The following is an 11,868-nucleotide window of genomic DNA, read 5'->3' as shown; positions in this document are numbered from 1 at the left end:
AAACATTTGGGATGATGTAAGAACACAACTCAACAACATATAGAACACAGGTCTGGTTGTTTTTAGACATTTTGATATGGAAAAGTTAAAGATTACAACTAAATAAAACCTACACTGTTTCAGATTCAAAAGAAAATCACTGTGATCACAAAGCTAGAAATGTGTTCTTGACGTAGCTCATGAAATAAGGATACACAGATAACACTTGATGGTAGAATCTGCACATTGGATTTGATGAGGTACCGGTCAAAGGTGGAGTACCAGTAGTAATCAGTGTAATCACAGGAGACTTCATGAAACAAGGAAGTATCTACTGACTTTTAAACTGCCATGACATCCTGGGAAACTTCTGGAGCAGATTTCCTCAGAAACTCAGCAGTTTGACTGAACTATTCAAACTTTACAGCTGAGATTTCTTTGTGAGGTCTTGCTAAGAGTTTCTCTTACCTGCCTCTTACATGATGCATGAGGAAGACCTTAACTCCACTATTATAACCTCCCACTAGCACACCTGCGTCGTGTCTAACAAAGTCCCAAGTCTCATAAACCACATGTTTTTTTTTTTAGTTTTTCCCCTTTTTTCAATGTGGGTTGCAAACTCTTCCTCTAACTTTCTATATATATATTTATGCACACATTCAATTAACTGAAACTACCTACCAGGTGTCCATTAGACAACATCCAATTAAGTTAAACAAGAGATATAGGTGTCGATGCAGAAAGATTTATCTACATATAGCTACTGTGTATGAGGCTTAGTGGGATGTCTCTCTCTGTCTCTCTGTCTCTCTCTCTCTCTCTCTCTCTCTCTCTCTCTCTCTCTCTCTCTCTCTCTCTCTCTCTCTCCCCGTGTGTGTGTGTGTTGGATTCCAGTGTTGTTTGCCAGAAGGGCCCTGCAGGACGATGACCTTTAGACCTACTGCCCAGGAGCTATAGAACACTGTGTGTGTTTGTGTCTAAGAGAGATAGTAAATTGAATTGACATGTCAGTTTTTCAACAACACAACAGTTATGGACATTTAGGCAAGACTGAATCTCTCCCTGTGAGCTACCTACTTCACCAAGAAGATATCGAGTTTATAAAATAGTCATTTAAAATGATTATAATGATTTTTTTCAGATTCCAGAAAATTCCGGTTGATATCCAAACCAAACCTGTCTATAACCTCTCTACCTGTATTTTTTCATATTGACTTAATCACAAATCCTTCAAAAACATGTTGAATGTGTGTGTCATTCTTGTGTGTGTGTGTGTGTGTGTGTGTGTGTGTGTGTGTATGTGTAATATGGCTGTTTACCTTTAGATGGCAGTGTTGATCCACCAAAACAACACATAGGCAGATATATACACACACACACACACACACACACACACACACACACACACACACACACACGTGTGTGTGTTCCAGCTGCAGGTGTATTGTGTCTCTTGGTCACTCAGGAGTCTCCATGTGTAATTGTTGTTTCTCTGTCGGTCACACTGTTACATCCAGATCAATTCAATGAGCTTTATTGGTATTAAGGTCAATAACAGTGTTTTCAAAACCAGGAAGTGCAACACGGTGAAATGTCAGTGATCGAACATTAGGACAACAGCAGAGACATATATCAAATGTCTTTCAAGCGCTCAGTTATTGGCTCTGGTTTGGGCTGTCATTGGGTTGTGTACTGCTCAGGTTAGCAGGTCCTCAGTGTGAACATAACTAGTGCTGAAACAATTAGTCAGTTGATTGTCTGTACAGCTTCAGACCAGCTAAACACATCACTCCTCACGTAGAAGGAAAGAGCTTCAGTTCAAACTAACTAATAAAAAATCTCTCATTAAACACATACTGATGGAAATCCACCTTTGCCCCTTTTTTTCTCTTTATTTCCTCACTTCATTCTTCTCCTTTAATCACTCCCACCCTGTCCTCCCTCAGAGTCACACTCTAACAGGATCACAGTTGTCTGATTGCAGTCATCGGGTCATTAACATGTAAACAAACAGCACTGTTCTACATACAGCTCCACACAGGTGCCTCTGCTAATACAATTAAAATCGAGCGGTGTGTAAGTATTGGTGGCAATTACAGCTGATGTGTGTGTTTGTTGTGTGTCTCTGTCTGTGAGATGGTTTGTGTTCACAGGAAATACTGATTTAAATCAGTATTTGCTAAAGTACCAATGCTGGTCTTTGTTCACTAAGGAAATCATGCCTGTAGTTTTGATGAAGATAAAGATCTGTTTAATGTGGTCTTAAAGCCCCATTAGTCAAAGATTTAATATTAGCAACAGATCAAATGAATCTATTTGATGTAAAAAGATGTCACTCACAGGGATGTTTTACTGTTTTTAACCTCATGCTTCCGACTAACTTGTGGAAAAAAGTGGAACAGTGTTAGTTTTTTCTCAGGAGTTGGTGGAGACCAAACCAGAGCTAAAAAGGAGAGTGATGGAAGCGAACGTGGTTCCAGTGGAATGATGATGTTGCTCTGTGTGTGCAGGATGTGGAACTAGGCAGCTCTTTGCTAACATTTTAGCCATAATAAATTTAGAAGATGATAATTTGTCAAATGTTTTCGGGTTGCCGTCCGTCCGTCCGTCCCATTCTCGTCAACGTGATATCTCAGTAACACCTTACGGGAATTTCTTTAAATTTGGTACAAACATTCACCTGGACACGAGGACAAAATGATTATATTTTGGTGGCTAAAAGTCAAAGGTCAAGTTCATGGTAACCTCTGAAAACACAATTTCGGCCTTGTGAACACGATATCTCAGTAACACCCTGAAGGAACTTCTTCAGATTTGGCATAAATGTCCACTTGGACTCAAGGATGAACTGATTAGATTCTTTGGCTAAAAAAACACTTTTTATAACTCAAGACTTCACACAGCAAGTATGACAAAATTTCACACAAATTGTTAATTTAAGACTCTGGATAAACAGCGATCTAATCTGACTACTTTGATGAACTGGATGCTCGGTGTCTGAAAGACACAACAGAGTACCTCCTCACAGAAATGGTAAAAGTAATTCAAAAATGAGGAGAGATGATAAGTTCAGCCACAATATGTAGAATTATGATGACTATTCCCACCCAACAAGTAGAATGGATTTTCACTGGTATTGTTTCATTTTCTCTCACAAGTGGCTTGAATGTGTGGCTCGTCACAAGGAAGGTATGCTTCCTTTACTATAAATTTTCCCTCTCTCTCGTCCAGGGCAACCTGCCGAAATACTCCCATAATGCCCTGGTGGTCCAGTCGATGAAGACCAACCTGACGGACCCCGACATGCACGTGCTGTTCTTCGACGTGGAGGCAGTGATCATCCAGCTGCTGACGGAGGAAGCCCAGAGACCGAACCCTACACTGGTGTCTCCGGAGACACTGCAGAAGAGCCAGGCTGGGGCCGACAAAGGGGGGTCCTTCCTCGCCAACAAGATCTTCAAACAGGTCAGTAAAACGGAAAGCAAAAAGAGGGGGAAGTACATCAGTCCTACACAATTAATTGGCTTATAAAAGCTGTAAAATAAATCATTTCAGAATTTTATTTCATTTTTTCTCTTCTTGTCATTTTCTTTCATATTGTTCACCCTCTGTTATTTCACTCTTGTGTTCTCAACGTTGCCTCCAAACCAGGTGAAGGAGACGATGAAGGAGACCATAAAGGAGCACCTGCTGGATGAAGACGAGGAGGAGGAGGAGGAGATGAGGAGGCGTGAGGAGAAGTCCAAGTCTCTGAGTCTGCTGGAGTACAACCTGACGATGGACACGGCCAAACTCTTCATGTCCTGCCTGCACGCCTGGGGTCTCAATGAACAGCTGGACGGCATCTGTCTCGAGCGACTGGGCATGCTCAGACCGCACTGCCCCATCTCCTTCGGCCTGATCTCCAGAGGAGGTCACATGTCCCTCATGCTCCCCACCTTCAAGGTACCTGTCTGTTTCCTGCCACTAGTCTTCCGGGTGCGCTGTGACCAGCGTTCATTAGGCAGATACAAATAAAAAATAAATAAAAATGAAATTAATGACACTAAATGTGATGAGGTGCTCGTTTCAAAACTTATAATGAATAACACAAAAATAACTACTTATAAGATATCATTTATTTTTATTATTATTTATTTTTGTCTGCCTCCTTTTCCCAGGAGTCCTTGCTGTGCCAGTTGTCCCTGGCGACAGGTCGGAAGCTGACTCTGTCAGACATCGTAGGGAAGGGTACGTACGGTGTGTCAAGGGCCGTCACCACACAGCACCTCCTGTCCGTCATTTCGCTGGCCAACACTCTGATGGGCATGACCAACGCCACCTTCGTCGGGGAGCACATGAAGAAAGCACCGGCCAGGTAACAAACACATGGACGTACAACAATACGCTTTTCTATCTTTCTAAACTTAATCTGGTGGTTTTACCAAAAAAGAAACGTCTTGAAAGAAAGTTTCCCACAATAACTTAAAAAGTAGATATATTGTATAAAAAGGTTTCCTGTCAGACTCATTGTTGGCCTCTTTTGCCCCCAAATGCATAGAAACCCAAACACCTAATCCAGATTTAAGAAATCTACATTTTTTGTCAAAATCTCCACCAAGACTTATATTATAAAAAAGTGAATTTAGCTTCTGAGATGCTCAGTTCTTCTAGTAAAACTTTACTCATTAGGTGGAGGTTTTCCTGTTCCCTTTGATACAATTGAGAGTGTTTCTTAAAGCAACATCTAGTGATCATCAACATTTGAAAGTTCTGTTAACGATCATCATTGCCAGTAGATGTCGCATTAGACCCCCGGCATCTCAGACCAAAACAAACTCTTAGCCCGGCCTGCATTTTGCCACAACCCCGCCTCCAGTCTGCCAGGTGTTAAGAAGCCCAGAGAACGCAGTCACTAAACACACAACAAGAAGCCAAACTACATAAAGTTACCCTGTGTATACGAGAGCCAACAAAAATGTATAAAATCATTAGCTCATCGCTAACGTTAGCATTTCTACTGTCACTAATGAAAAGAGACACGTTACATTATAAACCATCAAGGTACTTTTACACATCAAGGGGAAGAAAAGCCAGTTGAGTCAAGGTGAACCTTTTACCAGCTCGCAGGGTTCTCCACCTCAGTAAAGCTGGACCAGTTTGGTCAGCCTTGGACTCATCCACTGGGACCGGTCGCATGAATGACACTGATGGAGCTGGTAAAAATTGTATAGATGTTTTGATAGTCCACTGGCCAACTGGGATTTAAGCCGGTAGTCCCTATGGCCAGTCTACCTGTGCTCTGGTCTGATCTCTTTGTCAGAGGCCTTTTTACATTAGAACATGGATTCTTCAGTTTGAGGAAATTCTGGAAGGTCGCTCTCACCTGAACTCTGTGTACTGCAATGTGCCATCTTGTGTGTGTGTGTGTGTGTGTGTGTGTGTGTGTGTTTAGAAATATGGGGAGGGCCAATGGTCTAACAGGAGGTGGTGTGACTTCATTCTCTGCTCATGGCATCATTTCTCCTCTATATCTTTACATAGAAAATAGTTGTTTGCTGCAGAACCTTTGTAGGTGTGACATGACTGTGGATTATCTCGACTGGTTCCGTTCAGACCTGAGCTGATGCAAAGCGTGATCCCAGACATACGTACGGATGTAATCCAAATGTTACTGGAAATTTCATTCAGAGTGTCTGAAAAAATAAACAAAAAGATCTGGATTCAGGCAGAAAAACACACCTGTGATCCATCATCAGTGATTCCAGCTGAAAAACAAAATAATAACCCAAACAAGCTGCAGCAGAGACTGAATTCAAAGCACAGAAATATAGACTCTGTTGACATTCACAATGATAAGTTCAACTCCTGTCACGTCTTTGTGTGTGTGTGTGTGTGTGTGTGTGTGTGTGTGTGTGTCTCTGCGTGTGTGTGTGTGTGTGTGTGTGTGAAGCTGATTGTTTAGTCTGTCTGAGCTCTCATTGTGCTGTGAAAGATTTAACACGGAGGTCATGGTCCTGCTGCTGTAACACCAACACAACATTTCATCATTTCGTCAACCCTGCACAGAATAACCCTGCAGGGATGGAAAGCGAGGGAGAAGGAGAGGGGGTGGGGTGGGGGGTGTGAGTACATAGGAGAGAAAGTATCCTCTGATTTTTTATTTCACCTGTTTTCATACTACAAGTTATTTCTGTTTGTGGTTAATCATCTTTATGAAATAACAAAGTAATAAGTGGCTCTGTAGTTTGGCCTCTGTACGGGTCCAACCAACGGGTGTTAATTTGACACCTTAAAAGTCACATAAAAAAACTCACATTGTCAAGCTGATAGAGGTTTGATAGGAATTGAGTTCCTCAGTTGAGTCTTGTCTCATATATTGATTAATAAGAGCTGTGTTCTGTGAGTCAGAGTTGATCTTCCGCACCAGCGACAGCCAGAGCTGGAGGAATATTGTGTTCGGGGTGTCCGTCCGTCTCTCTGGTCCGCTCTTGTGGATGCCATTTCTCAGTAACGCCTTGACAGAACTTCTTCAAATTTGGCACAAACATTCCCTAGGACTCTGGCATGAACTGATTAGATTTTGGTGGTGAAAGGTTGCAATGACATTCCCAAACTCAGATTTTGTGACACGTGAACGTGATATCCCTTCAAAAAAAATGTCTGAACCCCTTGAAAGAAGATCCACTTCATGTTCTGCTCAAGTCTAAAGTCAACAGAGACAAGTTCAAGTCAAGTCTTAAGCCATGTTAAAGCCAGTCTGAAGTCGAGCGTGAAGTCCTTGATGGCAAGTCTAAGTAAAGTGTCAAGTCAACTGATATAAGCCCCGAGTCAAAGCTCAAGACTCGAAAGCAAGTTCACATCAAGGCTCAAGTGCTTGAGGGCAAGTCCAAGTCTAGTCTTATGTCTGCATGAGCAAGTTGCAAGTCACTGTCAAGTCTTTCAGGTGTGTTTACTGAACATTGCTGCTTTAACCGACAGTTGCCCCGGGCGACCGGTTTAGACCGCTGTCAACCATGTTGGTGCCCACGAGTCCCGTGTTCAAAGCAAACGATGAAACTACCACTGTGTCTGTCCTTGGTGGAATCTTTCATCTCATGCTGCTGTGTCATTGATTTCCACAGTCAGAAATGATGAAAAAATAAAGTATTGCATCTTAATTACAACGTGATTGGCTGGAAGCAAACGGTGCAGGGAACAGCAGCTACAACATCAGACACCACAGAGAGAGAACAGAGGACACAGCCCGAAGAAGTTTTCAGACCTGTTTATTACTTTCTTAGAAACTAAGAACTTCTCCACTGTGGTGTGTAGATCAGAGCAGGTGATCGTGCAGCTACAGATGCTGAAGACTCCTTTATTAAACTCAAACAAAGATCTGGCTCTTTCCACCACAGCACTCCAAAACCAGCAGCTGTTATATATTTGAAGGTGTTTGGGTTTTTGGCTTTTTCATGTTCCCTCTCTTACATTTATGACAGTGGAAAAGCTTCTTCCCTGTGTGCTAGAGTTTGAAAAGAAGCACTCCTGAACTTATAGTGTTTTAGTATTTCATCACAGCAACTACAACAACACTTCCTCCACTAACTCCAGCTGAGTTCTTTTGCTCGCCCAAAGGAGGAGAGCTGGAAGCCCTTCAGTTTGGAAAATGACTCAGACAAGAATAAACATGAAAAACATGAAAACATTTTCCTGCCTCTTTTCTAAACCCCGGTCTCTGAAAGTTGCTGCTCATTGTACAAGACATCAAGCTCTTCCCTTCCCCATCAGGATGTCCACACTCAGCTGGCTGAATAAAAAAAATAATAATTCTCTTGCAGTTTCAGGGAGATGTAGCTGAACTCTGCAAAAACCACTTCGTTTCCACACGTAATCTGCGATTTAAGAATTATCTGTTTCAGTTTGGATGTAGTCTCAATCTGAAACGCTGTAATTCAATGAAAATTGAATTTTTTTTTTTTTTTTTTTCTTCCGCGGCATTATAGTTTGCATGTACACTTACTGCAGTGTGTTTGCAGTCCAGGTGAGGAGTGTTAGATTAAAGATAGGACAGGAGGGCACCCATAATCTACACACATCCATATGGATTGATTTTCACTTTCCAATAAATACATACAGCACCTGTCAGTGCCCCTCAGTTCCAGTTTGATTCAATAAGTTTACCTTGTAGATAGAAAAAAAAAAAAAAGTCTTTCCAATCACACCGGAGCCGTGTTTAAGTGCAGATTTTCGAAGTGAGATTTTTTTTTCTTTGGTTTGAATCAAATCACGTTTTTACTAAAATTGATGGAATTAGATTTTATTTAGATAACACCCACAAACCCCATTTTCCAGCTAGTACACACATTACACATGCAGATCCAAAAAGCAGCAGTCAGATAACATCATGAGCTGCATCGACGAGGCGCACACTGAATTTATTTAGCCTGATGAAGTCTGATATCAAATGTCATTCACATCAACTCACGGTGTCTGAGGTTTAAAATGAGGTTTGGTGACCCGTCGTAATTCAAAAGTTAACTGTGGTTTGTTCAACTTAAAAGAGATCTCTAAAATTTATGAAATCATTTGTGTTTTTATTCATTCTGGTGCAGTTTGTGTCTCTGCTCTCCATTCACTGGAAACACTGTCAGTGGAAAAGCAAAAAGAGTTTGCACTAACAAAGACATAACTTTGGAAGACTTGACTTGATGTTAGCTTCAACTGAACTTTAGAGTTTCTGCTTCCATAGAATTAAGACTGTGGCTTCTGTCTTTCATCTCTTCCGTTAGAGTCATATCAGGAAGGGATCATTTAGTGCCGTCTGTACATACGTATTTACGTCTGTCTGTCCCGTTCTCGTTGGACGCGATATCTCAATAACGCATTGATTGAACTTCTTCAAATTTGGCACAAACATTCAGTAGGACTCAAGGATGAACTGATTAGATTTTGGGGGTCAGAGATCGAAGATCCAAGGTCACGGTGACCGCACAAAACACAGTTTTGGCCCTGTGAATGCGATGTGTCCGTAAGGACTTGAGGGAATTTCTTCAAATATGGTTGAAACGTTCAGCTGGACTGAAGCTCAGAATGATTAGATTTTGGTGGCTCAAGGTCACGGTGACCTCGCAAAACACCTTTTAGCCAAAACTCAAGACCCATGAGTTCTGACAAAATTTCACACAAGTGGTTCATTTTTTATAGGCCTCTGGATAAATAGCCGGAGTGGAGGAGGCAGACGAACATGAGGAGGTGATTCTAGTTTTTCATGTAAACATAGTTTGGCATGTGAGTGTAGATGGATGGAGAGAAAACGCTTTATTCAGTTGTTAAATTGGTTTTCCAGGGATTTGTGTGAAAGGTTGTTTGTGTTTCTTTGTTTTATTTCTGTACCACAAGACTAGTGTGTGTGTGTGTGTGTGTGTGTGTGTGTGTGTGTGTGTGTGTGTGTGGGTTGTCACTGTGTTTCTTTGATTGTGTTACAGTGAAAAGCAGTGAGAGCAGGTGTGTGTATGTGTGTGCGTGTGTGTGTGTGTGTGTGTGTGTGTGTGTATGGTGGGGTGGGAGGGACTGCATGCAGGTGCACATGTTCTTGTGCTCCATTTTCTGAATGGATCTCACTGCCTCTTGTGTGTAGAATAAAAGGTGTGTGTGTGCGTGTGTGTGTGTGTGTGTGTGTGTATTGTATAATTTAAACAGAGAAGCATATATTGACTGTTTGGTATGTTCACTACATTCCAGGAGTTCATTTTATTTTAATTTGTTTTTCCTGATCCTCTTCAGTAACTGAGGCTTTTTAAGGTGGATTTTTCTTTCCTCAGGTTTATTATATATCAATAAATAACAGTCCAAATACTGTATTTCTCTTACAACACGGTTATTTCACTCCTTTATTATTTTATACTTATTATACTTATTTCTTATTCATATTACTGTGAAAGAAATGTTGTATTTCTTTTATCGAACGAATATCAATAACAAAATAAAAAGAGTAGAATATGACCCCACTGTTTGATTTGAATGAAACAGCCTGAAGAGATAAACTTGTTCAGTCTCAAATAATAGCTGGAGCTGTGGCCAGCAAGGGCGAATCTTTATCTTTATTTATTTATTTGATAGGGACGATGCAATTTAACATAGTTTCAAAACAAAGCGGGAAACTGTCGAGTTGCACAAAGAGTTTATAGCTGTTGCTAATTTTTCGACTCTTGTCCCTGGTTGGGCTTTTACATCTGTAATGTAATTACAACAGTCAATGTGAGTAGCAAACACAAACCAAAACAGACAACACAGTTGATAATATCCTACAATTAGCTACAAATCTACAGAAGTCTAGAAAGAGACAACAACAGCACAACAAGCTACAAGCAGTCAAACAAAAACACTTAACAATAGATACAATTACCTAGAAATAGGTGCAGCTCTGGTTTGCTAATAAGGCTTTTGTAAAAAAAACCCAAAACTGATGGGGGTGTTAGTATCTGTACCATGTAGTACCAAGATATATTCACTTCCACAACACTAATTCCATTAGTGCAACAACAGAGTCATGTCATACACAAATACAGCTGTACATCTCTTTAGACTGCTGTGTCAAAACTGCAAGTAAACATTGCAGGAGTGTTGAGTTCGGTGCAGATCAGACAACACAGGCTTCTTACTAAAACGTGATCTAATATTCTCCCTAAACTGTGAACATTAGGAAGAAGGACTCTGCAGTTTATGTAAATAAAATATTCCATTTTTCAACACCTTTGCTTTATTTTGTGACCCATCGTCCCGTTGTCTTCTGTTTTTCACACATGATTCTACACTGTTCGTAGTAACAATCATACTGTCACACTTTCTGACCTCCCCCCTGTCACTTTCTGAAATTTCCCCCCTGTAGAATTTAGTGTTTTTTCAACAGCTATCTGTAGAGCTCCCTGGCAGTGATTTGTTGCCTGGCAACTGTTATTGATCACTCCATTGATTGTTGTATTGGAAGTATTTGTGTGTCTCTGAAAGTTAGACGCCTCCAGTCTGTTCAGACTCCGGATTGTATCCTCCACCCAAAATTCAATAGGCTGGAGCCTGAAAAGACACACACACACACACCTGTCTCTTATACACATCAGATGTGTATAAGAGACAGCCTTAATCCTACAACCATAATCTATTGTGCACTGTTTATTGTGCAAAAGTCACAGTGACCAATCAAAACATGTTTTTAGCCATAACTCAAGATTTCACATGCTGATTAACCCTAGACCGGTTGTTGGAGACAAACAACCACAAGCCGGTGACTCTAGTTATTTCATGCGTTCAGTGTTGAATACAACACTTGCATGAAACTACAAAGAAAATCAATTTATTACAACAGGGAACTTGACCAAAATATATTATTGAGGTTAAAATGATCGGTGGTCTGCTAAGGGCCTTGAAGTGTATTCAACATAATGAAGGTCAAAAGCTTCAGATCCCAACAAGACTCTAAGTTTCTGGTGTCAGACGGATCCGTGGGCTACAACAATACTCAGGCTCTTTACTGTAGATGTTGGGAAGGTATGAAGAGGAAGGTTCTTCACTTTGCAGGGGGATTACTCTTTGTGCTGATGAGTTTTCAGGTTGATCATTTCTTTTGTGTATTTATAAAAAAAGAAAAAAAAGGAAAAAAAATTATTTTCCTGTATTTAATATTTGACAGTTTTTCATAGGACCGTGGATTTGAAGGAAGAAAGGACTTAATTGGTGATGTTTGACTGTTCTTTGTATTATTCTGAAAACAGTGTTGATGAGACACATTGAAGAAAACACTCGGGACTTTGCTGTTGAGAGCAGAGTGAGTGGCTCTTAAAAGAGCCGTTATTGTGGTGAGAGGAGCAGCAGCGGAGTCTAAGCTCTCTCTCCGCGGATGCGGCGGGCCAGCTGGATGTCCTTGGGCATGAT

At 40.9% G+C, this 11,868-nt stretch overlaps 1 protein-coding gene across 1 annotated transcript in view; it reads left to right on the top strand.

Moving 5' to 3' along the window:
• Positions 1-11,868, top strand: part of wdr7 (WD repeat domain 7) — a 120,385-nt gene that overhangs the window by 28,979 nt on the left and 79,538 nt on the right. The window contains exons 18-22 of the mRNA XM_087175717.1: positions 3,211-3,444; positions 3,631-3,924; positions 4,140-4,336; positions 5,575-5,609; positions 11,709-11,761. Of these exons, the coding sequence (XP_087031843.1) occupies positions 3,211-3,444; positions 3,631-3,924; positions 4,140-4,336; positions 5,575-5,609; positions 11,709-11,761 (813 nt within the window). The remainder of the gene's footprint in view (positions 1-3,210; positions 3,445-3,630; positions 3,925-4,139; positions 4,337-5,574; positions 5,610-11,708; positions 11,762-11,868) is intronic.

The sequence above is a fragment of the Seriola lalandi genome, unplaced genomic scaffold (genome assembly GCF_002814215.2).
Source record: "Seriola lalandi dorsalis isolate HSWRI2012SDOR001 ecotype SW California unplaced genomic scaffold, Sedor1 jcf7180002054484, whole genome shotgun sequence".
Taxonomy (NCBI): Eukaryota; Metazoa; Chordata; class Actinopteri; order Carangiformes; family Carangidae; genus Seriola; species Seriola lalandi.
This window is presented reverse-complemented; position numbering and strand designations above follow the sequence as displayed.